The sequence below is a fragment of the Lemur catta genome, chromosome 23, assembly GCF_020740605.2.
Source record: "Lemur catta isolate mLemCat1 chromosome 23, mLemCat1.pri, whole genome shotgun sequence".
Classification (NCBI taxonomy): Eukaryota; Metazoa; Chordata; class Mammalia; order Primates; family Lemuridae; genus Lemur; species Lemur catta.
In genome coordinates, this window is record NC_059150.1 from 20,671,057 (window position 1) to 20,698,728 (window position 27,672).

At 38.9% G+C, this 27,672-nt stretch overlaps 1 protein-coding gene and 1 long non-coding RNA gene across 2 annotated transcripts in view; one reads left to right on the top strand and one right to left on the bottom strand.

Annotated features, from left to right (window-relative positions):
* Positions 1-1,492: 1,492 nt before the first annotated feature.
* LOC123627021 (influenza virus NS1A binding protein) lies at positions 1,493-21,365 on the bottom strand. Its single transcript, XM_045536355.1, has 15 exons — positions 21,008-21,365; positions 15,119-15,343; positions 13,917-14,045; positions 13,526-13,695; positions 13,320-13,395; positions 11,587-11,760; positions 11,171-11,296; positions 9,687-9,794; positions 5,030-5,159; positions 4,553-4,777; positions 4,022-4,143; positions 3,803-3,929; positions 3,586-3,717; positions 3,273-3,446; positions 1,493-2,031 (listed from the first exon to the last, which is right to left on the bottom strand). Exons 3-15 carry the CDS (start codon positions 14,025-14,027, stop codon positions 1,778-1,780), a joined length of 1,929 nt encoding a protein of 642 aa, XP_045392311.1. The 5' UTR covers positions 14,028-14,045; positions 15,119-15,343; positions 21,008-21,365; the 3' UTR covers positions 1,493-1,777.
* Positions 21,366-21,416: 51 nt separating this feature from the next.
* The window catches only part of LOC123626887, a 44,121-nt gene continuing 37,865 nt past the window's right edge, over positions 21,417-27,672 (top strand). The window contains exon 1 of the long non-coding RNA XR_006731049.1: positions 21,417-21,496. This is a non-coding gene — a long non-coding RNA (uncharacterized LOC123626887). The remainder of the gene's footprint in view (positions 21,497-27,672) is intronic.

Genomic DNA, 27,672 nt, shown 5'->3' on the forward strand with positions numbered 1-27,672 from the left:
CCTCTTTGTCTTCCATACCAATGCAGGAAAACTTTGACCCCAAGTATTCGCACATATTATTTGCATTAAGCATGTCACTTATGAAATGAGAAGTGATTTCAAGGATTTTAGTGCTGAATCCTCAACTAAAACTTTATTTCCTTGTGCTGAATAGAACATATACACATCCATATTAAAAATAGTCATATTAGGCAATTCAAATCTGTCAATCTAGTTTTAGTCCAGAAGCAAGCCAGTTATAGTTAGTGAGAAATTACACAGTTATCAGGTGAACTGATTTCCTTTCTTGGTGGTTCTTTATGGAACAGATGAGAAATAAGGTGGCGAAGAAGTACCAGTGAACATCTGGAGAAAATACCTAATTTTCTTCCTAACCCAAGTTAGCCACTGAATAGTCATCTCATCTCAGTTGGCCCATTAGGTTCCTGTGTACTTCATCTTCTATGAGAAAAAACCGTACATCATTCCTGCCTTCAGATGTAACATGCCAGGTGAAATATTTTCCACAAATACCTTAACCTCGTTACTGGAAAAAAAAAATTTTTTTCCCCCAAAACTTTTATCATCATCAATGAATGAGTGCACAAACAGCATTTGGACATTAATCCCATGGTACAAGGATTTCCTGCAAAGTACCTTTAATATGTTTGCATCAGCAGCAAGCATTAGGACGTGCTTATTTGGCACCATAAGTTAGGTGTGCAGCACTACACATTAGACACCAAGTTTTCCCAACCAGTATTTATCTATGTGAATAGAAAAGCTGAACAAAAATATAGTTCTGATAACGGCTGCATTCTCAAACCCTATAATACAAAGTAATATTTTTTTTCACAACTGAGGGTTGCCATTTAGGATTGTTTTGTTAATGATAAATAAAAACAGGAATTATTTAGAAGATAAAATACTTCACTGTTCATTACTGCTATACATTAAATGTCTTGCTATATGAAGAAATATACCTTCAACAAGCCAAAATATTTAAAACCAGTGTGTCAAATACCAAAAATCACAGCTATGTTATTGTTCAGCAACCCCATTCAAATGTAATGCATTCTCCCCCCCCCCCCCAAAAAGAAAATCATAGCTGCAGCAGAATCTTAAAGTTTGCATGTTTGCATTCTGGGTTTTAAATAAACACCCCACACTCTGCAAACTTTATGGCTGCCACTGTACTTCAGTCTGCCACATTTGACTTCAACAGGTAAAGCACTCTGCTGAGAATATAAAAAGTTATAAAAAGGCAATCATAAATGATTAAATATTGGTAGACATGTTGGCCTTCTTTTAATAAAAACAAAAATAGTTAATTGTCATCTATTTAAATAAGTATCGTTTGTTATAGAGTGTTCCAGTTACTGAAAAGGGGCTCTTAAAACCCAACTGCCTATATGTTTAAACCCTACCCCTTTCCCCTTAATACATATTTGAGGGAAGTCATTTAATGTGCAAATTGGCAAAACAAATGTGGAGGAGAGGGGATTTCTTGAAATGATGTGCCCAATCAATTCTTGGTTTATTCTTTTGTAATACCAACTTCCAGAAAGTAAAATAACCAAAGAAATCTTAAAAATACACAAACAGACCTTCATCTTTGCATTCCTTTCCAGATAAACACAAGAAGTATATACAGCATGTTTAATAATATGCAATATGCAAAAGCTTTGTGTTGCTGTTAGCAACATCTATACCCACCCACCCTCCTTATTCACAAGTGTACCTCTACTAAACACAATTACATCACTAAGCCTGTTAGTTTGAGAGGGTCTTAAATTTGTTAAAACTGGAAAATCTTTGTATAGGGGCTCCATTCATTTGACTCCAGGTTATAGACTTCCACCGTATTCAGAAATTCATTGCCATCAAATCCTCCCACTGCATAAATGGTATTCCCTACAGTTGTAATCCCAGCATTGCTCCTTGGTGAAGTCATGTTTCCCATCATCTTCCATTCATTTCTGTTTGGATCATACATCTCCACACAACTGATGGCATGAGAACCATCAAAGCCACCACCTACAAACAGTTTTCCTATAAGAGAAATGAGACAGAGTTAAATCTATAGAGATTAACGTACAATAAGGGAAAGAAACCCCCTAAATCTGTCTTTTGCTTAAAAATCAGTGGTTTCTAAGTAGAAATGCCTGTTCATTCTGTCATTAAGTATTTGTTAAATGCCTACCAATATGGCAAGTACCCCCTAGGAGTTGGGGACACAAAGTGAATCCATTCAATAAAAACTCATTCCCACATGGCACTTAGGCAACTTAAAAGGAGGAGGGAAAAGAACCAGTCGCAGCATCTAAATAAAGTATAATCCTCACAATAATTCTATGTGGTAATTACGCTTATTATCATTTCATGGACGAAGAAAGGCACAAAGAAGTTGGACAACTCACAGAGATGCAGCTCCTAAATGGCAAACCAAAATAGCTCTGTGCACTGGACTTTCTGTATTGGCCCAGCGCACGGAACTAACACTCAAAAAAAGTTATCAGAAAGCAGATTTCAGATAACTAAAAAAAAAAACCTCAAGAGCTTCCCAATTGTATAAAATGATTTTGGTATAGAAATTTCTTCTGGAAACACATGCAGAACAGTAAATAGTTAAATTATCTTCAAATGGATAAAAGGTTAGCATGAAATAACTCTGAAGCTTAGAAAATATTTTATTACTGATTCTCAAGTTCATTAATTTCTCATCTGACCATCACTTAACCAACTTGCATCCATGTATCTGTAAAACACACTGAACAAGGTTCACAAAAAGCTGAAGGCTCCAGGCCAGTGGGCTACTTGCTACTGTGTCTACACTTAAAGCTTTCACCAATTGAGCTATAGTCTAAAGGTTTTATTTCCAATTAGGTATGGAACAGACAGTTGAAAAAGACGGGATTAGCATTTACTTTGTTTTGCAAATCAAATTATTTATTGCTCTAAAGAATGGGAAACTAAAATCTAAGATGATGCATTATGGGTATGGTTTATGGAAGAAAATGACCCATCACCCATCAAAAGATTGATAAACTAATGTATTTAAGTATTATACATCAATGTGATGGTATTAGAAAATGGGGCAAAAAAGTTATGTATCAAGGATTATGAATCTCTGATTAGAAAAGACATTTCTAAATGACAAACCACCAATCCCCATCGCACTGGAAGAAATGGCTGTTTCTGAATTCTTAATGATACAGGTGGGTAGCTATCACTGAGATTTGAGAACAAACTCTTGCCACTATTTATTCATCTCGCCAAATCCCAACACTTACCATCAAGAACGGCCACTCCAGCTCCTCGCCTAGCCACATTCATGGGTGCAATCAGAGTCCAGGTGTTATTTTCAGGATTGTAACGTTCTACTGTGTTTAGACAATTCCAAGACTCTGCACCTCCAATTATGTACAAATAACCACCAAGCTCACAGACTGCAGACTGGTGTCTACCTAGAAAAAGAAAAAGGAAAATCGAGTCAAACCAGGATTATTGCCACATCTCCCAAAACTTTAAGTGTGTATTTCATACACGGTTGATTCACAGGTCTTCTTTAAAAAACCCAACTTTAAGGAAAAAAAATCAACTTACGAATGTTAAGAGGAGCACAGCTTGTCCATGACTTTGTTACAGGATCAAATACATCACAATTTTTCAGTCCTTTTTGGCCATATGGATCAGAGCCACCAACGATGTATAATTTTCCATTCAGAGCACACACTCCTATGTAAATATAAAATACAGTTATATATTGATAATTTATATATCATATTAAAATATTGGCTATGTCAGAAAAAAAGTTTATTACCTGCATTACAACGGTTAGTTCTCAGTTCTGGAACAGGAATCCAGTCATCTACGTTTGGATCATACATCTCTCCACAACTCAGGTCATCTGAATGTCCATTCGATCCACCTACCACATAGAGCTGGCCCTATGCCAAAGTGAGAGATGAGAGTTTCTGCCATTCTGAAGTTATGAGAAAGAAGCTAAATATGGGTTACTTCTGCAATATAATGCGCTTACCATGAGTACGGCCATTTGAAATCGGGCTCTTGGTGTTCGCATAGGAGCAATAAAGGACCAATGATCTGTATGTGGATCATAGCATTCAACTGTTCGAAGACATTCCTCTCTGTTATAGCCACCTGGTAAAAGAACCACAAAGATTTATGTTTAAAATATGAAACTGGAGCAAAAAGTATTAAAAGTTTTAAAGGACCCATTAGTTGATGTTTTCAACTAAGTGACCATTATAGCTGAAAAATACATCAGTGTGAATAAATTGCTTAGTCTTGGCTTGAAAATTAGGAGAAAAATTTACCCACTTTACCGTTTTTTTTTTTTTTAAAGTAGAAACAATGAACTGAAGATTAGGTGTATTCATTCAGTAGTATTTACTTGTTATTTCCCTGTCTTCTCGGAATGCCATGGAAGAAAGCACATTAAACCCTCTCTTCCAAAGTTTGCATGTCACCAGCAAGTGTAAACAAATACCCATTTACAAGTTTAGCCAGCTGGATGTTTCTGATAAAGCACTCATCCTTCTGTTCTTACCTGCGGCTATGAGTTTGCCATTCATCTCTGCTGTTCCCAGACCAGATCGTGCGTACTGCATAGGTGACATGGGCTTTTCGATTAGCTCATCTGGTTGCATCTCAAAGCTTAAACTCTTACTTAGTTTTGGAGTACTTGTTGGTGAGCTCTGTGGACTGTTTCGCCCATGAAGGAAAATTACAGAGAATACACCATCCAGCACAGCCAGGCACAAGTAAGTGTTATCTGTAAGCACAAGAGCTCCATGTTTAAGATGGTAAGATGAAATTATTACCACTTTTGGTTGCTGTATGATCCTGAATTGGACTCCACAGTCTCCAAATGCCAGACTGGAACAATCTGCTATTGTTTTCCAAGTTTAATTGCTTCTGAGTTTTTTCCACAAATAGTCAATTTAAAAGTATTAAATTGACAACACTTCTTCTTAAAAATAAAACAGATAAGCTGAAGACAATCTGGCAAGTGTCATATACTTACTTGAAGTCTTTTCCGAAGCAATGATTTTCCACTCATGCTTAAGACTTTGTACTGTAGCATTTGGAGAAGAGAGACATCCAGTAGAACTGCTACTTATCTGCTTATGGCCATTCTCACGTGGTGGCTTTTTCTGCAAAATCAAAAGGTAGCTACAGAAACCTAGCCAAAGACCATACCTGATGTACCTTTTTGTTCCTGAGCTATTCCACAGCACTGAGTATCTTTTTCAATACTCAGTGCAAAAACACTGAGCATCCTTCACCTATGTGTGACGTGTATGGCACGCCACGTTTAACACAAACCAACACTTTCTGGTTGATACACTTACTGGCATACTTCCATCTCCACTTAATAATGAAACAACTACACCCATACAGTAAGCCTGGTCAGAAAAAGTTCAATTTAAACAATTCAAAAATCATGTTGCAAATCAAGTATCAGAATGATACCTCAATAGAGAAAGGAAAAAATAGCCTATAATCCGTATAAGCTCACAGATTCTTCTATTAAGTATAGAATCTTTGAAAAGATGTTATAAATTTAAAATGGCGTGAATTAACAGAGAATACATTTAACTCACTGTCTCCATGAAATTGTCAAACCTAACTACATCATATGTATAGGTATCCTTCATACAATGCCAGCAAAAAGTGAGCAGGGTCATCCAGTCGCTCTGACAGTACTTTACAGAAAAAAGTAGCGATTACAAGAAACACTTAAAGGATATTTTGCTAGGGTTACCTTACAGGTAGTATAGAGTGGTTTTCTAGACCAAACTATGTCAAAATACAATAAAAAATCGTAATCAGAAATGAAACATTACTAAAAGAACCAAATATTCACAGAAGTAGAATATATAGGAACACTAAAAGAGAGAAATGAGCAACCTCAATTTCCAAACAACTGTAAGAGAACTATATACACATGTGTTCTCATACATGTATGAGTTTTCTTTGATGGCTTCCTTCCAATTATGTTACTCTTCCACTTCCAAGGGAGATACAGAACTAAAGTCAAAACTACTCTGAGAACTGCCAAGTGAACAGGTACCACCTTCAGTACCTGGCCAAGTATGTTCATCCACTTATTCTGGTCTAGAGGGCCAGACCACATGGATAGGTAAGATTTCTAGTGAAAATTTCTGTTGTTTGTGGAAGCAAAAAGCCATGTAACAAGTAAAAGAGAAAAAGACTGTGGTAGCTACTTGAAGCTATAAAAAAAAGTTAGGCCTTTTGACTGAATCCAAATTTTCCAGAACAAATCCTTTCAATAAAGGAAGTCTGGATTTGGTCAAGGGGCCACACTTGGCCTTGAGGCCACAGGTCCCCCAACTCTGGCTGGGCCATTCAGCAAGTGTGGTTACAACATATATAGGCTATTCTGAGAAAAAGCAGGGAATGTATTATGGCAATGGTTATCATTAAATTCCATTTAGATATTTATTATGTACTTAGGTATTAGGCACTTTATTCACATCATCTCTTTTAATCCAGAGAGGGTGATATTATCTACCAATTTTAATAGATAAAAATATTGAAACTCAGGAGATATGCACAGGCAGAGGCAATACAGCTAAAATAAAGATTCTTAAAAAGACAGAAAATCACAGATGTTGGCAAGGATGCAGAGAAAAGGGAACTGTTTATATACTGTTAGTGGAAATTAGTGCAACCTCTATGGAAAACATGGCCATTTCTCAAAGAACTGAAAATAGAACTACCATGTGATCTAGCAATCCCACTACTGGGTATGTACCCAAAGGAAAAGAAATCAATATATAAAAAAGATACCCGAATTCATATGTTTATCGCAGTACTATACACAATAGCAAAGATGTGGAATCAACCTAAGCGTTCATCAACAGAGGATGAGAAAATGTGGTGTGTATGTATACAACGGAATACTATTCAACCACAAAAAGAATGAAATCATGTCTTTCACAGCAACATGGATGGAACTGGAGGCCATTATCAAAGTGAAAAAATTCAGACACAGAAAGACAAATACCACATGTTCTCACTTATAAGCGGGAGCTAAACAATGTGTCCATATGGAAGCAGAGTGTGGGATGATGGACAAAGACGTGGAAGGGCTGGGGGTGGGGGAAGCAGATGATGGGAGGTGGCTTGGTGGGTACAATGTGTGTTGCTCCAGTGACGGACGCACCAGAGGCACTAACTTCACTATACGGCAAGGCACCAGTGTAGCAAAATAGCACTTGTACTCCATGAATATGTATAAAACATTGTGTTAAAAGATCAAGAATTCTGAATAAACTGTACTCTTATACTATGACACAATCTGTCATAGTACAAAATACTAGGAATAAAAGATAAGGTTAGAGATATCTGACTTTATCTGCTATTAGGAATTACAAGGTACACAAAACCCCAGCCCACTCTGTGGGAAGAAGGGGTCCCAAGTGTCACAAATGGATGGTGCTTACACTGAGGATGTATTACAGGAAGAAAAACTATTGTAATGCACAAATGAAAACTGAGAGAAAAATGAATGTGGAAGAGAACGGCACTGTAATAAGGAAGGCAACAAGCCTAACACAGAAACGTAAAGGGGATATCCCTAAACCTCCCAGAGAAGGATTTAACAGTTTACTCCTTCAAACTTTCTCCTACCTGAGGTAGCTTTTACAACACGGTTAGATTCTATTCGTCCTCCAACTTTTCTAATGGCTTCTCTTCAAACTCCTTTCCTGTTCCTGAAGCCTAACGTGTGTCCCCTCATCCCTATTCACCTCATGATCTGTCCATGGCACCACATTCTAATGAGTCACACGTGTCAGAATCCCAGTCATTCTCAAATTCTTCCTCAACAGTCACTAAGGCCTCCTAAGTTGCATTGTAAATATAAATGTCTATTTATAAAGAATCCATCCTTTCTCCTTATGCCCTTAGATTAAACCCTCATCATTTTTAAAAAAACCTGAATGACTGCTTGCAATTGTCTACAAATTAGTCTCAGAAACTTCAATCTACCTTCTATGTCTGATTATAAAAATAGAAAAGGTCCAAGACAATAATTTTGGAAACTAAAAAACCACAAATCAGTTGGCATCCCCCAACCCAGAGACTGTTATAGTTAGAGCTCTAATAATTAGACTGTTTCCCAGTTTTTCATTATTACTCAAGTTGTAAAATGTATCTGTTCGTCATCTCACCCTACTCTTACCTAAAACTGCAATGTAGGCTTCCCACTGTCTGTAGGACAAGGTATGAGCCCCATTCAGGTAGCATTTATTTACCTAATTTCTTAGTCTTATGACCTGCAATTCCAAGAGTACCATCCTTGTACGCACATTCTTTGCTATCTAATGTATCTCCATCTGCTATACAAACTCCTCTAAATTGTATGACTGCTCAAAAGTTTCCTCCTCTGTGAAACATCCCTGGTTTCCCTCGTCTCCACTATGCCCTCCTTTTTAGGCCTTTTGTAGATACCTCTAAAAGTCTGTATTATTTCTTATAAGGTCCTACAAGCAGAAGCTGTCTGTCACACATTTTTGTGACCCTACACTGAACATTATGGCCTGCAACTTAATTGGGCACTCAATCTCTGCCCTGATAACATAACCATGTAGGCTGCTACTGAGTCTACCATTTACCTTCTAATTTTTAAAGGAAAACACCCCTTAATCTGGTTGACTCTGACTACTTTGTAACTGATCCCTCACTAATACAGTACTGAGCTAAAGGTCAAATAAAAAGAATACACACTGTCTGACCATTTATATAAATTTGACTGTGTCAGAAGGTTGGATAATGGTTTCTTTGGGGCAGTGTAGGGCAGTGACTAGGAAAGGGCAACAGGAAGGCTGCCAGGATGCTAGAAATTTTTTCTTCTTGACTTGGGGAGTGTTTATGCTGGTGGGTTCACTACATGGACTTATGACTTATGTACTTTTCTGTATTTGTCCATAAACTAAAAAAGTTTATACCTGATATGTTTGTTCTCTATTAATTGTTGGTAATGTGTTTGAATATGTATATTTACCTACTAAAGGTAGGGAAAAAGTAAAATTGTATTTTACAGAAGGCAAAGTAACTCAATCAGTGCAATGGAACTCATGTATTTTAATTCATTTCGTTCAAGAAATTTCTAGATCAGGGTGTAACATATAATGAACCACTTTAAAATTTACTAAACCGTATATAGTCCATCTTAATGATACCATTTCTAATTTGAAATAAAAGAGCTCACTAATTAAAGAAATATCCAAAATTTCTTTTATAGCTATCAACAATTTAAGTTCCGTTGCACCTTTTTAGAAAATTGGGTCTATTAGTCATGCCTGCTACAAACAACTATTTTTCACAATCTTACTATAATAACATAGTTTCTCCATTGTTTCATCTTCTTGGCCCCTTTTCTTACTACTTATAAATCCCCTTACTACTTATAAATCTTATCCTATTTAATTAGAAAAAAATTTATATAGGGTTTCCTAATTTGTTAACTTCTTTGCACAGGGCAAAAATGCTAGCAACCCTAAGATATGGTTGTTTTCTCCCAAAAATGTTTTTGTCCAGTTTATACCAATGAAATTGGTCTACTTTCCTTTACTAAAGGAAAATTTAAGTATGCTATAAAATTCTCTTGTCAAATTTTAACCTGAGGTTACCTCAGACTGTGCAATGTGTACCTGCACAAACTGAATGTGGTCATCATCACTGCCAAACACCTCAGCCTGTCCATCTAGTAGGTTCCCATCAAGCAGCTTGTGATCAGCTGAGTAGTACAAGGTTTGAACCTGCAAAACAGCAACAGAACACCCATGTGGCTACGGTCACCATGGCTACTCCACTAGTATGCAGATTACACAAACGCCTCAAGGTAACCTCCAGTGTGCTTCTTGAGCTTCTTGACATGTTACTCTGGCAGGATCCCGAAGTAAAGAAAAATACATGTCATGGTAGTAAAAATTTAAAAACCAAAATCCAAAAGCCAAAATCAAATACAAAATCTTCCACTACTGGCCGAAGAGTCCTTGGCTTGATTGGCTTGAAAGAAATCTTCACTTTTTTCATAGCTTCTATTATACAGCACTAAGAAAAAAGGCACTAGTAGTACAATATATAGACTCTTAAAGAATATACATGTTTACAATAAAATGCTGAATATAGTTTACACCTCTGAAGATAAATGGTCTCATTTGCATAAACATTTCCCTCCTGTAGGCAATGTCAAGAAAAACATAAGGAAAAAACAAATGCAAAAATTCAAGTAAGCTGTAGAGATTATCTCCCTTGACAGATGCAAATACATAGCTAATGCATCTGATTTTCAAGTGGGAAATCATATAGAATTTAAAGATCATCTGTTAGCCCTTTTAGAACATAAGGATGAGGGTGTTTTTCCAGGCCTAACAGATTTGGTGAGCCTTTAGGGACTCCGAAAGGCTTAAGTGGAGTGATAAACTCAAGGTTTATGCTACTGCTCCACATGCATATTTTTAATTTCCACCATTTCTCCATTAATTTTGTTTTTCTTATGTATTTTAAAAAATAGCCCAAGTTAAGTGAGTGACTGTATGTATGAACAACACCATTGAAAAACACAAAGCTTTAAAGATGAGAATCCTGTAAAGGAGTAAACACCATTAAATCATCATCGTTCTCTGCCCACAGCGGATTTTTCTTAGGAGAACTGGGGCAGGACTGCTGCTTCTTTACGTGTCAATACACTTGAAGTTTCTTCTTGTTTCTTCAGTCTTGGGTATCCTAGTTTTGTTAATAAACCTATGGGGAGATAAATCAATGGGGAGGAACAACCATTAGAAGCTTTTACCTACTTGTTAAATTTAAAGCAAAAACCTGTGAAGAAAAATTAAGAATCTACAGAAAATCTCAGTACCACCTCCCATTTCTACAGCAAATTACATGCTACTTTAAAGAAAGTTAACAGCACATAATAAGCAAAGAAATAAAAAAAGAAAAGCAGAAGACCAAACTGAACAGTTCATTCAGCTCACCTGGACACCCCCCCTGTTTCTCAGCTTAGGGGTACCTATAGCAAAATTTAAATTCTTTAGGGTCATGGTTATAAAATAAAAGTGAAAGGGAATCCTTTATGTTATAGCAAAGTAATTTTTAAGAATTGTTGAATCCCATTTACTCTAAAACTAACCTCTTCCATCAGCTCTTCCAGACTGTCTCCATTCTCCCAGATGCTACGCTGCACCCAGTTGATTACCTTTGTATACAATTTGCCATTGCTGGGTAAGCAAACATTATCTTCAAGCATTACCTCCAACTGAGTTGAGAAAAAACAATGACACACACATCAGTGTTGAGTTTTTAATTCTCAATTTCACAATAAAGTCATCATAGATGCCCAATTGTATTCCATACATTTAATTTGCAAGGAAATCAGTAACCAAAAACAAAGAAAGTAAACAAACTGGTAGGCAAAAACTCATTATGTACTAAAAACAACAATAGAATTTCAATGTATTGTTTTTATAACCATTACTCACTTGCTTGAAACACAGACAAAGATTTAAACTAGATAGTATTAATCCGCCCATTGATTTTCCTCCTTACCTTTAGCCTTGGAAGCTTAAGAAACTCCTCCTCTTCTGAAATTTGTAACAAATGCTCCTGAATATAAGCATCAACCTTATTCAACAAACGGGAGTCTCCCATACAACTTGCAAAATTTCGGTAAGAGATGCAGCTGGTAACATCCATTCTAGATAGTAAATAATCGCCACAAACCTTGGGAAAGAAATATATGTGTGCCAACAATTACATCTATTTTAATCAATAAATATTTAATGTTCAACGTGTAAGCACCATGTGAAGACATAAAGATGAATCAAAAACCATTGTCTTAATACAACAAATTTAATAGTGGGACAAACATACAACTGAAATATCAAAGAATGCTGCACAGATGTGTAAGTTGTTTAAGGAGAGATGCAACAAACTGAAATGCTATGTAGGTTCAGATAAGGATTTTCAACTATTAGAATAATTCAGTAAGGCTTCAGGAAAGGCAGAATCTGGACAGGGCTCTACAGGAGAGGTGATGTTGATGTGGAATGCAGATAGGAAGTAGGGAAGATGCTGCAAACGATTTACTTTGGTTGGAGAAAAGACAAGACAACTGGGAAAAAATTTTGAAAATGAAACTACATTAAGGAGAACCTGGAATGCTAAACACAGGCATATGTGCTATAAATCAAAAAATGATTTTTAAGCAGAGGAGTGGCATTAGAGGAAGGGCCAGTAAACCAAACTTTTTTTTTAAGGGCCAGATTTTAGGCTTGTGGGACATATTGTCTGTCACAACCACTCAATTCTGTCACCATAGCTGGAAAGTAGCCAGACCATATGTAAATGAATACACATGGCTGTGTTCCAATAAAACTTTACAAAAACAAGCAGCTGGCCCATGGCCTACAATTTACTGACCAATCCCCCCCGCAACATTCAAGGATTAAATGTCCTTTTTCCTATGAATTATTAAGTACTTATCACCGGCATTAAATTCTGGAAGGAATACTTTAAAGAGGAAGCCAAGAAATGTAAGAGACCAGAGAATTGAGGATATAAATTATGTTATTTACTCTTTTTTTTTTTTTTTTTTTTGAGACAGAGTCTCACTCTGTTGCCCGGGCTAGAGTGAGTGCCGTTGTGTCAGTCTAGCTCACAGCAACCTCAAACTCCTGGGCTCAACGGATCCTACTGCCTCAGCCTCCCGAGTAGCTGGGACTACAGGCATGTGCCACCATGCCCGGGTAATTTTTTCTATGTATATTTTTAGTTGGTCAGATCATTTCTTTCTATTTTTAGTAGAGAAGGGGTCTCACTCTTGCTCAGGCTGGTCTCGAACTCCTGAGCTCAAGCGATCCTCCCGCCTCGGCCTCCCAGAGTGCTAGGATTACAGGCGTGAGCCACCACGCCTGGCCTTGTTATTACTCTAGATAAAAACAGGAATTAAAAAAAAAATTTGTTCTGTTTGTTTTTTTCACTGAAGTCCCTCTTCACAGAACAGATGAATATTTTAATTCATGCTATCAGAGACTTGACACAGCCACCCGTCCAGAGAAGACTGTTGAAAGAGTGAGACTTTAGCTCAAATTATCTGGGAGGTAGTGTGATCTTGCTACCTTATTACAGACAAAGAGTTAAAATAACATACTCAATTCTCTGAGGGAAAAAAAAAGGGGCATTTTCAAGTTCTTGAGATTAACAAAATGTTTTGTGACAAATTCTGCATTCTGATCATATAAATATTAATAAATCCTTGAATATTACTTCTAATACTCTACCTGCTTTACTCGGTCCATCTTCAGCTTCTTTGCTGCAGAATAAACATCTTTTACTAACTCCTTATCAGCTTTCAACCTATTAAAAAAATTTCTTTATTATTTATGATACCAAAGCTTAAAACACAGATACTCAATATAAATATATTTAGAGAGACTTGGAATTTTCTGATGTTCCCTAATTATATGGTTTACTTCAAAGTACTTACTGTGCAGTGTAGGCATAATTCAACAAGACTTCAACAGCTTCTGGATTGAGATCATCAAATTTAACATGAGAAACTCCATGAGGATCACTATCACTATTAAATATTTCAAATAAATAGGGACTGCAGCAAGCCAATACCGCTCTGTGTGCTAACATCTCATGGCCACAGACCTGAAATTATAAAGAATTAAAATGAGAAGTACCGTGGATTATGCATTTCTCTAGCTAACTGCGATATCAGACTCCTTTATCTTACATTTCTAGGTAAAGTATTCTTTTTAAAAAGTCATTTCACTAACTGCCTATGAAAAAGAAAACAAGCAAATCTAAGAACTTATGGCTTTTAGTAACCAAAGATCAATTCTATAAGTTTCCAATTAAGTTTTAAATACCTGAAGTCGAACATCACAGAACTGGCCACTTTTCCTCAAGGCATTTAATTTGGCAACAGAAGACTCAATAAAATTTTCATCTTCAAACATCAAATATCCGTTAGGAATCATTTTTCCTTATAAATGTGGCTAAAACAGCAGAAAAAGAGCGGAGTTATTTTACTTGCAAATGGTGGTTTTTAAAATACAAAGAGTGATACAATATCTTTATTCTCAAATTCCAACCTATAAATAACATAAAAATTTTATCCTTGAGGCTAGAGGTTTGAGACCAATCTGGGCAACACAGCAAGACCCTGTCTTTACCAAAATAAAAATAAAAAAATAAAAAATAAAAGCTGTTATCACACTAAAACCTAGCTAAAACAACATTGGTGTTGAATGTCCAAGTCTTTGTACCCCCATATTTTGGTCTTAAGTCCTTTTAAGGATTCATATACTACCTCAACAATTTTGGCCACGTTTCCATGCCTATTAGCACATTCATTCTGAAGGGAAGCAAATGAAACTCTGTCCTACCCAAACCCATATAATGAACAACCCAAAAGCCTGAAAGGATGTGAAGTAGCCATCACTTACAGGTTTCCTTGGATTTGGGCTTCTGTTTCCTTTACTCACACATGAGAAAACTGTATTTATTCCAATCCTACCCTTGTTCAGTTTCCTTAAAGGGCCCCCACTATTTGACTCTATTCTTCAAAATTATATATTATCAAGATTTAGATGTGGAAAATTGCCTGATTCTTCCTTGGCCTAAAACACACACTTAAAAATCTAATGTCTCCTCACTGTATCTGCCACATGATTTTTATAAATGTTTTGAAATATATAGAGAAATTTAAAAAGACAAACTTACAGTCTGTTCCTTTTGTAAGTTTCATATATTTTCAATCACTTAAGATTACATAATAGTAACTTCTTTAAAAGTTTCTGCATTCACTTTTACTTCTAAAGAATTGACTAATAACTACACAAAATACATCACTAAAAAGCAGTAATATATTTCATTTTGAAGTAACTGATTTATTTAAAGTCAAACTATAGAAAGGTAAATTATGAAAACATTTTTCCACATTCATATTCAAATTATTATTGGCTTCTTTGCCTTTTTAAAAATTATGAAAGACTATTAATATACTCTGTACAGTCTTCAGAAAAACAATGTACCTTAATACTGGCCTGGGCACTGAATATTCACTTACCTACTATATTGGTGACAAATATATTTCTGAGAACTCTTAATCCAAAGACAAAGGAGTGTTAAAACGCAGCACGTTGTCAAGGTCTGAAGACAGGTGGTTGGAGTAAAGGCAGACGTGTCTTAAGCTCTAATTGTGACTCCAAAACTATCAGGCTTGAAAATGATGTAATCAAGTCCTTAAAAGCTATAGACACAAATTTCTTCTGTGATAATGGTACATCATAATCTGTAACAATGACAAATTTAAGTTAGATATTTACAATGATCAAAGACTATTATTGTTATTGACGTAGGTAGAGTAGATCATGCAAAACAAGTCCTGATCTTTGATTTTGAGGTAAATGGCAAAAATATTCACACTACATAAAAAAAAGAACACAGATGCAATTATACATAAATATTTTTAACTTAACTTGACTACCTAGGTGATCTTAAAAAACAAACTAATAGGCAAACCTTACCCAGAGGGCAGGAGCTAATGACTTACTGTCTAAGTGGGGTATAAAAGCACAAGGATCACAGAACAAATGTAAACACTGGTTAACTCAATATTATTTACTATTCGATTCCAACTAATACATAAACATGTGATCTGTTTTTAGGAGCCAGCAAGCAACCTATGGGCATTATTCCCAAACTGGTACATAATGTTACAAACCAGAGATATTGGTCCTCAAAATGTGCTCAGCACGTCCCAGCCTCTGTAACTTTGTTCAAATTGTTATCTCTACCTTGAATGCCCTTAACCCAACCTCTGCCAGATGCAATCTTACAGTCATAAAACCTCTTGCAAAATCCTCCCAGTTGGGAAGCAGATTCTCCTCATCCTCCGCACCCAGAATCCTCCCTGTAAGGTATGTATGATCTTCCAGCTGGTCTGTTCTGAGCTAATGCTTCTATATACCTGTTTATCTTCCTTGATTCCAGACCCCATGAAGGCAAAGCCTCTGTTTTGTTCATTTTTTGTATCCAAACCCATCTCCCCCCTACCACGACTAGCCTAGGAACTTGAACATAAAGATGAGTAATTTGTTGAAACAAACTAAATAAACAAAAGGGAATATACTGATGCCTGTGCTTTGCATGATCATTTTTCTCATACAAAGTAATAACTACCAATGGAATTTCTGGTTCAAACCTAATCTTCAAGGTAATCAGTACTCCTACTTATTCTTTCCCCCTTCATTTTCACATGTCATCCATTACTAGTGTCAAATTCAGATGGCACTTATTTTTTAATCACCTGAACTGGTCTTACACCATTGTTAATTCTGGAAACCAGAACTAAGTAAGAAATTATTTGAAATATGTGCAAATATATCAATTATTAGGAATATCTTAAAATGACTTGGATTTGCCTCATGCATCAATCAAACCCACAATTCTAAATCCAACAATTATGTCAAAGTAAATAATCACTTACCACACAGGCTCCACTGCAAGCTGGTCCAGTACTAATGCAACAGACCAACTGTGTTAAGTTCAGCATATTGACATCTTATATGTCTCCGTAACTTAGGTTTCATTTCAAGGAAACCCAAGTATTCCAACTCAGCTTGGGATTGTTGTGAAGGCTTACCTCCACATCAAAACTATATCAAACTGTTATATAATACTGAGTTCCTTGGCTCTACAGTTTTATCTAGGTTGGTTAATTCAGCTTTTCTTAAGAAATTAGAAAACAAATGTTCTCCCAAATACATGTAATTATTTATACACAGAGATAACACACTATCCTAAAGAAGCCAAAAAATTAGCCAGCCACAAGCCTGTAGTTCCAGCTACTCACTCAGGAGGCTGAGGCAGGAGGATGGCTTGAGCTCAGGCATTTGAACCTGCAGTGAGCTATGATGGAGCCACTGCACTCCAGCCTGGGCTGAGCATGACTGTCCCTTAAAAACAAAACAAAACAAAACAAACTTCTTCCATGTCCTTTGGGAGAACACACTGGAGAATTTTTGGAGCAACTTGGCATAGAATGAGTCCTACTACATTTAGTACTTGAGTTTTAGTTCATCAAGGTCTTAATATGAAACTCAACTCTTTAATATCTACTGATCAGTACAACCCTGCTTGATTTTTAAAAGCTAGCCCAAGTCCAGATGGCATTTAAGTTAACACAACTTACTTTATTCAATTATTGCTCTCATAAACTATGTCCTTCCTCCCAACCTCCCCCCAAGTTTGGTGGAGGTCAGATCAACTTCTACCTGTAAAAACATGTTTTTGCAAGTTCACAGTCACTTTCATTAAAGTAAGCTTGAGCAAACCAAGTATTTTAAAACTACCCCTGAAATTCATGGAAGATCTTATGTGGTCTATGAAATTCAAGCACAATAACTAGTGGAATAAAAAAATGGGAAGAATGTTTTTCTTCCAAAATCCAAACCAAAAAGCCCAAACATCGCAGAGTCACATAAGAGTGTAAAACTTAGAATTTTGTTTGGTATTTAAAATATACTTCCAATTAATCCACTTTTAAGATTAAAACTGGGATCAAATACAATATACTCTGATAAATACAATATATTTCAGTTCCCTTGTACGGTCAGTACAAGAAAAAAGAATATAGAAGATTCATAAATGAGTAATTAAACTGATTAACACCCAGCAATTCACAAATTACCACAGCCCAGGAAGATTAGCTTAAGTGAAATACAATTCAACAGGTCTTATCAAAGAGTTATAAAAAAGGTAGGCATAATATGGCCTCTCCCAAAATTCTCTAGCTTTCCTTAAGAGCAAGATAAAACACTATAATCAAATTTTCAAAGCATCCTTAAAACTTCAAGGCAAATTATAAATACTTAAGTGTAAAGGCAATCTTTTGAGGGCAGTCAATTCCCACGAAGTAGCAATCAACTCCATTTTAAAAGGAGAGACTTTATAATACAAAGTAAATCAACAGACCTTTTTAAAACCAGAAGTTTCAGCTTCCCAGTGAACCCTCTAAAAACCACTATCACTATCCATCTATATCAAAACTCACCAAACTCACTCATTTGCTCCTTGCTTTTAACGTCAGAGTTTTGTAATTCTTTCACTACAAAACAAATATTTGTGGCACCAAACATATGTCAGGCACAAAGTGAAATGGAATGCTTGTAACACAATGGAGTTAACTCAATTCCCTATCCTTAACCACTTCACAGGCTGGACAGAAAGACAGATAAACCAGTAAAAACAGCCTGAACAAAAGGGAAAAAAGGTTATGACAGCAAATATATTCTAGAAACTGCAGCTATTTTCATTTCAATAGATTGTAGCTTTGTAAAGTTGCAGGATGCATATGGTAAACGGTGGGAGAGGAAGTAAGAGAGACTAATTCCAAGGTTTAAATAGTGCTGAGAATGGAGAACAGATGAAGGATTTAAGTAAGGAAGCATAGGGCACTGAAACAGACGTGGGGGATGGATAACACGAAATAGTGCAGTTAAGTAAAGATTCTGTACACCCATGCTTAGTCCTTAACTAAGGCAGTGGAGACTTAAGATATTCTAGCTTGGATGTGGCATCATTATTCAAATACATATCATAATTAAGAATTCCAAGAAGGATAACACAGAGTCGTTTTTAGTTTGCTGCATGGAGAAAGGAAGGAAGGAAGGAAAGGAAGAGTTTGGTTTGGGGTGGTCTAATGCTGAGGTACCTGTTAGGCATTCAGGTTGATATTAAAAGTGCAAGAATATTGATCTAGGTACAGGTTCAGAAACATTTACCAAGGTGTTAAGTTCAGTTTACAAGATAAGTATGTATTTTTTTTTGTGGTTCTAACAAAAACCCAGAAATCACTTCCTTATTCATAATACCTCAATTTACACTCTAGCAGAGCACATGGTGGAAGGACCCTAACCTTTAAGAATTCCTACTTGCAGGATTTAACTATACAATCATACTGCTAAAAAGTTGATGAAGTTACTTTTTAGGATACTTCACCTTATTATCAATGATTAAGATAGAGCCTAATAGGGCCGGGCATGGTGGCTCACACCTGTAATCCCAGCACTTTTGGAGGCTGGGGCGGGAAGATTACTTAAGGTCAGTAGTTCAAGACCAGCCTGGGCAACTGTGAGACCCTTGTCTCTACAAAAGTAAAAAGTTAGCTGGGTGTGGTGTGCACTTCTAGTCCCAGCTACTCCGTAGGCTGAGGCAAAAGGATTGAGTCCAGGAGTTTGAGGTTGTAGTGAGCTATGGTGACACCACTGCACTTTAGTCCAGGCAACGGAGCGAGACCATCTCAAAAAAAAAAAAAAAAAGGTATTTCCCTAATAGTGAAGACTTAAATTAAAAAACTTATTTGCAAAACCACACTCAATTGCCATCTAACATATCCTTCAGGCAAGAAAAACCAAACCCCATCTTCCAAAAGCAAGTAGCCAAAAGACACTAATTTAAAACTAAGACTAAAATTTGAAATGCTTTGTCATGGAGGGAAAAGCTAGAAATAAAGAATTATAAATTAAGACAACAGCTACAGAAATCAGTATCTATTAATTAATTAGAGGTTTCATCTATTAGGAAAATAGAGGAAAACCATCCCGGGTCTTTCTCTGGTTAGTGGTTCAAGTCCTGTTTACCTCACCTACCAAATTTTGACAAGTAGCCTGCCAGCTGGTATTAAATGATACTAGTCTCAATCCAATTCTAAAGTCAGTTTACCTCATGTCCAGACTTACAAATACAACTGCTCCTTCAGCATCTTTAAGACACATTTCAGCAGGATTCAGCCTAAAACTATTCATCAGTATTTGTTATTCCTAAACCCACTGCTGGTGTAAGAATTATTAAAAGAAAATATGGCATGATGGTAGTCTAGTCTATGCTGTACTTGTTCAGCTGTTAATAGTACCAGGCTTCCGGAGTTGTCATTTATTACTAGACAGGCGATCACAACACGTAAGAACTCAAAGAACAGCTTGATGTTCTAACTCGCCATCAGACACCAGGAAACAAAAATGCGCCCTGTAGGCGATCTGATTTCTCCTTGTTTGAAATGTCAGCTGTCTCAAACCAGCAGATTTGTCTACTACGTATTGGGGGGAAAGTAAACGTAGTTCTGAATAGTGGTTCAAGTTCCCCTGCCTTCAACCCTAATCTGATACTGGTACCTTCCTGTCGTCAAGACCAGAGTCCCTTAGCAAAAAGCGGGGAAGTACGGCAAAAGAGCAAACCCCGCCACCTACTTCTTTCGTAAAAAAGAGCGCCCAGGGTGGCCCGCGCTGCAGCCGCAGGCCTCCCCCCCGCGCCCTGCGCCCGCACTCCCCGCCCGGGATTGGCCGGCCCCGCAGTCACTCAGCGCCGACACGTCAGGGCAGCCGCTCCCTCCCGCCTCCCGCCCCCTTCTCCCCGCGCTTGGCAAGAAAAGCGGGCAACGTGGAGCGGGAACAAAGGACCCCGCGGCCCACGGCGATCGGGGACGCGGTGCCACCCCGCTCCAGGCCCGGGGCTGGCTGCCCGCCCACAGGCGCCGAGGCCCCGGGGGTCTCACGGAGGAGAACCAGGGGCCAGGCAAACCCAAGGCGGGGCGTCCGTTCGCGACAGCGAGAACGCACACCCGCGCGCCCTCCTTCTGGCGGGTCGTCCCCGCCCGGTGGCGCCCTGACCCAGGCCCCCAAGGACCCCCCGGAGCAAAAACCTCGCGTTCCTCCCGCCCTGCCTCCCCCGCCCCGGGGAAGAAAAGGGACCCGAGCCCCCGCGCTCTCCGAGGAGGCCGGCACCCGCCCCCGGCCGCCAACGCGACCCGGCAACCATGGCAGCGGCCGGAGCGCCGGCCCGCGCGGCGCCAGCTCCTCGTCCCAGAGAGCCGGGCGTCCTCCCGGGAGACCAGGGCACCGCTCCGCGCCTCCCACCCTGTCCCTCATCCGCCGTCGGTAGGACCGGCGCGTATTACCTGGTTCATCGCTGAAGAGACGGAAAAATTCATCTCTGGAGCTTCGATGGGGAGCAGGAGGAAGCGGGCGGGAGCGGCCCAACGGAAAGCGCCTCGAGGCGACAGAGGGGGGAAGCGGGCGAGCGGGAGGACGGGCGGCCAGGCCGTGGAGGCTGCGGGGGGTGGGGGGCGCCGCCGAGAACTCGCGGGAACTCGAAGCAGCAGGCGGAGAAACTGCGCCCGCCGGCTCCGAGCGCCCGACCTCCACGCGCTACCGGGAGACACTGCCGCCGCCGCCGACCGCTCGCGCCGCACCCCCTCGCACGTCACCACGTGCGCCGCCGCTGCCGCCAACACCTCCCAGCCCGCTTCCGGCTCGAATCCCTCGGCGAATCACAGGCGAGCGCCAGAAAAATCCGGCTCGAGGCCCCGCCTCCGCCGGAGGCCCCGCCCCCCGGCCGCCCCGCCCGTCGGCGCAGGCCCCAGCTTCTTCCATCGCGGTTCTACTAGGTCAGCGCAAGGTGATCCGGGGAGGGGTGCGGCGCTTCGGTGGCGCCCGTTTCACTTACCGCGCGCGGCTCCCTCCCTCCCTCGCCCGGTACCCTCACTTCGCCCTCTCCGACTGTCGCGGAACTGGTTCCCTCCGGCCGCCCTCACCTGTTCTGCCTTACCCTAGAGGCACAATAGCTACGAAGATCAGACGTGGGAGATTAGGTTTCTCGACGTCAGACTTTGTTCTGGGCGACAGCCCTAGACTGGAGTTGCCCGCAGGGGACCTCGGAGTCACGGGCCCTTCCCTGTGGGGTGGGGGATGGGAGCGTGCAAGGAGACGTGGGGATTGTAAGGACGGAGAGAGGCACTCAGAGAGAAGGGGTTGGGCAGCTAACCCCTCATGTGGCCTGGTTTGGGTGAGAAGATTCGGTAACTTGGGGAAGAAACAATTGGAGAAGTCGGAGAAGGCATGATACTAACAGTGCAGCCGTAAAAACCCATTTCTACTTTTCATCCCCTGGGTTTCTATTTTGTCTGGTTGCAGCTCTTCCTCTCAGGGACACTGAGTCAGTTCTTTGCTGGGCTTGCCCTCTTTTGGAAAAAGAAAATGGCCTTGAGAATCCGTAGTACCTATCCTAACCTCCTGGGGCCTTTTAGAACAGGTGGCAACCCTAATTATCCACCTCCACCGCCTCCTCCCCCAGGAGTCAAATCTGTTAACAGTGAAACATAATTTTAGCTGGGATCTGGCAGCAACTTCATGTGACTCTGAAGGGCACGCGGGAAAATTTCCTTGATTGAAGGTGAGGGGATTTAGTGAGGTAAAATTATATCCAAAGTAGAGCTTGGCGAAGGCTCCTAAGTTAATGTTCTGTTAGCTTATCCTGGTTTGTGGAGGGCACTTAAGCGGTCTAGGCCTAACCTTGTTTGTGTTTGGTCACTCAGCTCAATTTGCAGACGTTGCTTCCGTACCATTCTTTGTCGTTACCTAGTTTATCCTTACCGGAGCAGAGAAAATAAATTGGGGGAAGGAGGCCTTCATTTACAATAGAAGCTTTGCAACTTTTGTTCTATAATCTTGAGACAAGGAGACTTGTGGGTTTTTTTTTTTCCTCCTTCAATTGGAGGAGGAAACAGGAACTAAGATGCCCAGTAGTATGATTTTTCTATCTTTCTCAAGGAGAAAAAGACTACTGCTTGCCACTGAGCTCTTGTTTTTGTCTTGCTGATAATAATTGACAAGTGTTCACTTTTATTACAAATGGAACTGTGAGGGTGCATACCTTTTAAGTTCTTTTAATCCTTCCAGTGAGCGTGTATGAATTGCCCACTTCGGGTAGGCACGTGACTGTGTGGCCTGCTGGACACATAGTCTCACTTGCTGTACTCTAAATAGTGCCTTTGTGACCTGAAACAGTCAACACTTTTCTTAAAGCTACAGTGTGATCACAGTCAATGCATTTTTGCTTTATATGGAATTTCACATTTATATATTACCTTCTCTGAATAATGGCATAATTTATGCATTCCATTTGTCTTCCAGGCAACTCAGTCTATCCAATTATATATTAATAATACCAGCTAAAGCTTGAAAATGGAACATTATGGGTAATTTCAACCTTTTAAAGTAACAAATTATAAGATTTTGCTCTTATAATGATACAGTAGTCCCCCCTTACCCAAGGTTTCACTTCCTGAGGTTTCAGTTACCTTGGTCAACCAAGGTCTGAAATATTACCTCACTGCTCTTACACTTTGGGGATTACTAAATAAAATAAGGGTTGCTTGAACATAAGCACTGCCACACTGTAACAGGCAATCTGAGACAGCTGCTGACGAAGGGCAATTGGGCAGGGATGGAATGTGACTGTGCTACTCAGAACTGGATGAAAATTTAAAACTTATGAATTACTTATTTCTGGAATTTTCCATTTATGTCCCAATACCTATGTCATTTACCTCACTTCATTTCATCACATAGGCATTTTATCATCTTACACATCACAAGAAGGGTACAGTACAATAAGATGTTCTGAGAGAGAGAGACCACACTCAATTTTTATCACAGTATATTATTATAATTGTTCTGTTTTATTGTTGTTAATCTCTTATTGTGCCTAATTTATAAATTAAACTATATCACAGGTACATGTGTATAGGAAAAAACATAATGTATGTAGGGTTCAGTACTATCTAAGGTTTCAGGCATCTACTGGGGGTCTTGGAACTTATTCCCCCCCCCCCCGAGGATAAGAGGGGGGACTACTGGACTTAAATTAGACAAGATGTATTTGGAGAGTGCTTAATGAAAAAAATATCAATTTCTTGAGTATCTATTTTGTGTCAGGCTCTGAGAAAAATCAATTAGAAATTGGTGCCAATCTGCCATCTTTTCATTTTTCTTCCCGGTCCTCCTTCATATGTTCCCATCCTGAACTCTGGCTTGTTTGTTCTTTTGTTTATTCTTGATGTAGCAGTTTGCTAGGGCTACTGTAACAATGTACCACAGACTGAGTGACTTAAAGAACATAAATTACTGTCTCACAGTTCTAGGGGCCAGACGTCTGAGATCTAGGTGTTGGCAGGGCCATGCTCACTCGAAGGCTCTAGGGAAGGAGCTGTTGCAGACCTCTCTCCCACAGTCAGTCAGGTAGTTCCTTGCCTTGGGGCAGCATCACTCCAGTCTTTACATTGTATTCTCCCTGTGTGACTGTTGTCCCAATTTTCCCTTTTTAGGTGGACACCAGTCATACTGGATTAGGGGCCCATCCTACTCCAGTATGACCTCATTCTTACTAAATCCACAACTACTGTGTTCCCAAATAAGGTTAGATTTTGAGGTACTGGGGGGTTAGGACTTTAACATACAAATTTTGGGGGAACACAGTTCAACTCCTAACAATTCAGTTGAGTGTTTCTCAAATGTGGTCCACTGACCATATTTGTTAGAATCACCTGGGTATTCTTACTAGAAATGCAGATCTGAGCTTTACCCTAGACTAGTGATTTTCAAAGGAGGGGAGTGATTGTGCCTAAGGGACATTTGGCAATACCTGGAAACACGACTGGGGGAGGGGTACTACAGGGCCTAGTGGGCTGGACTGCACAGGACAGTCTCCTACAACAAAAAGTGATCCCGTCTGAAATTTCAAAAGTGCCAAAATTGAGAAACCTTATTTTGACAAGCATCCTAGCAACTTGTACCCACACTGAAGTTTGAAGACTATTGCAGATAAAAAAAGCCCTTTCTAGGCATATGAACATGCTCCATTTCTCCCCAAGTGTTAGTCATCTCTCTTATTTATTAACCATGCTAATTATTAATATAAGTAGATTTACTTAAATATTACTACTTAGCAAGTCAATTTACAAGTCTTAACATTAATTTTAAGATGGAATCTTATTTGCATTTTAAAACATATACCATATTACTTTTAAAAAAAAATTTTTTTTTTGGAAATTTTAATCCAGTAAGAGACATTACATTATTTTTGATCAACTGTCTCCATTTTCTGGGTATCCTTTGCCTAATGAAAACTGTTGCCAAGCTATGGCTTAGCAAAGCAATGCTTTGCCTCCTCCAGCCCACTGCTTTCTCCTGTACTCAGAGTGACTGACTTGTCTGTTTCATGTATTCCTCTCATCCCTTGCAGTCAGTGATGCTATTCTCTCAATTTCTTTCTTATCTTTCCTTTTGGCACTTGAAAGTATTTTTAGGGTGCATTAATGGAGTCTTAACAGCAGAAACAAGAGAATGGTAGGGTCATAAAAGGCAGAAGCAGCCTAGGGAAAAATCTTAAAACTTCCATACTCACTTCCACTAAAGTAGGTCATTGGAAATTACTATATATTGCAATGTATAACAAATTGAGAACTTGTTGCCTCGCTAAAAAATTATTTTCTTATTAAGTATTCCCTTTCAGAGAGAATCTTGTATTCTGGTAAGGCTTCCATAGACACTTTTCATCAGAGTAAGGCAAACTATTCAGATTACTTAAACAGACAAACAAACAAACCCTCCCCCCAAAGGTTATAAAATTCTTCAAATACATACTTCAGAATACTGTAGTGTTGAATTATCCTTACTGGCTATTATATTATCCAAGCAGACTGTTTTACTAATGACATTTTGCTGGTTTTCTAAAGTCATCACTGCTAAAGTTTTTGAGGCCAACTCTAGCATCCTCTTTTAACAACCAGGATTCCCCAATAGTTTCTCTCTCTTTCAGCAGTTCCTTAGGAATTAAAACTTCTCATGTCATTCAAGCATTCTTCCTCTGACATTGTATAGTTTTCAAGAGAGAGAGAGAGAGAGACCACACTCCACCTCTTTGGACATGTTATATTCGGCTCTCGAACTGTTTCTGAAAGCCTTCATCCCTGGCCCCCCAGCCCCCTAAAATCAACTTGATTGCTGAGAAAGCAAGATATGGAATAAGCAGCCTTTATACTAAGCTGAGTTTTTTATGTAGTCAGTAAAATCAAATGTATAAACAAAAGTGTGGTAACATATAGCACAATCTATACAGTTCGATCCAGAAAGATCTATTGTTGTGATCACGTCTAAAACTTGATACATGGTGAATGAAAGTTATATAGTTCAATTGGACTAACTAACCAACTGTTGCCAGTGTAAACTGATCATTTAACATAGGAAGTCAAGAGACTACTCCAAAGAAAAAACCAGAAAAAAACAGAGCAGTTGGGTTGTAACATCAGTTCTCCCTTATTCTATAATGTTTCCTTTAGTCTGAAGAAGACCAGAGCGAAGTGCAATGAGAAACTGATGAATTTTTTACAAGATTCTAGTGAACTGGGCATTCTAACTACTGAAGACAGAAAGTCACGATGTTGGTATCTAAGGGTTCCTACCCTTTGAGAATAATTCCTCCCTGCCATGCTTCTCCAAAATTGGTGCCTGGGGACAGAATTATCAAGTGAAATCTTTTCTCTCCCAATCATCTCTTCGCTAATATCTTACTAGAGAGAAAAATGTGAAAGAAAAACTATGGTGGTGACATATCCTAGCAGGATTCCCTATTGGGTCACCATGCCTGAGTCATCCTTCTCCCACTTTGACACTTTTCTCAATACCTTACTCTGACCTGTCCTTCGAGATCCAGTCAGTACCTTGCCACTTCCAAGAAGCAGGCTAGCATGATGGGAAGAGTGCTAGACTTTAAAGCCTAATTCTAAATCTGGGCTCTGTTACTCAACTATCTAAAGCAAAACTCTTGTCTTCTTACTGACTCTTTTTTATCTTTGAAAGGAAACAATAAAACTTAACCTCACAGAATTTATACACTTGGCACATAGTGTTATGAGTAAATATGTGTTTAGTTGTTTATTTGAAGGCTTCCTCCATATACTCCAGCATATGTAACTTTTCTTCCAGCTCTCTAAACCCTCACAAATCACCTGTATCACTAATTTGACAATTCATCCACCCCAGGGTACTTTTATACTTGCTAATTTAAGAATTGAGGGATTTGAATCTTTGAGTACATAGCAGCAACCAAGGCTCTTAAGTGGGTTGTTCCTCTGCCCTCAGACATTTAGAAATGTTGGATGAATGAATGTCATAATCACATGTGCATCTTGTGGCTCTTTCTATCGAATGGAAGATAGAAGTAATGAAGATAACTGGTGGAGGAAGCTAGAGTGATAGAGGAGTAGGAAAATAAGAAAGGAGGTTGGTATTGAGGTATATCACACATTAGAGGGAATAAAGATACCTCCAGTGATTTAGAACAAGTTGAATTTTCTTGGCTAATTTTGTAGCTCTTTTTCAAAGAGGTCCTGAATATGCCAAGGGGGATATAGGATTCTCAGTTCCACCTTCCCTTCACCTAGGTTCATCGTGGTCTAGATTGAAGGAATGTTCTGTTCCATTTATGGTGGGAACGTGAAAACTCATACTGTTGTGGGAATAGAAAAGATAACCTATTCTGCTTTGTAGCTCTGTGGGAATAAAGACCATAATTCATTTTGCATCTAACCATTGTTCCTAGTCTAGTGTTTTTGTACATAACAGACTAATTGAACTTTTGAAAGTGATTTTCATTATGTCAGTTGAATGGGAAATTTGGGAAGAATTTTCCTCCCTTTGCAAAATACTAACATTTTCTTTGCTATTAAGGGAATCTTGTCAAATTTTAAAATGCTTTCTTCAATAACTTGTAGTGTCTTAAATG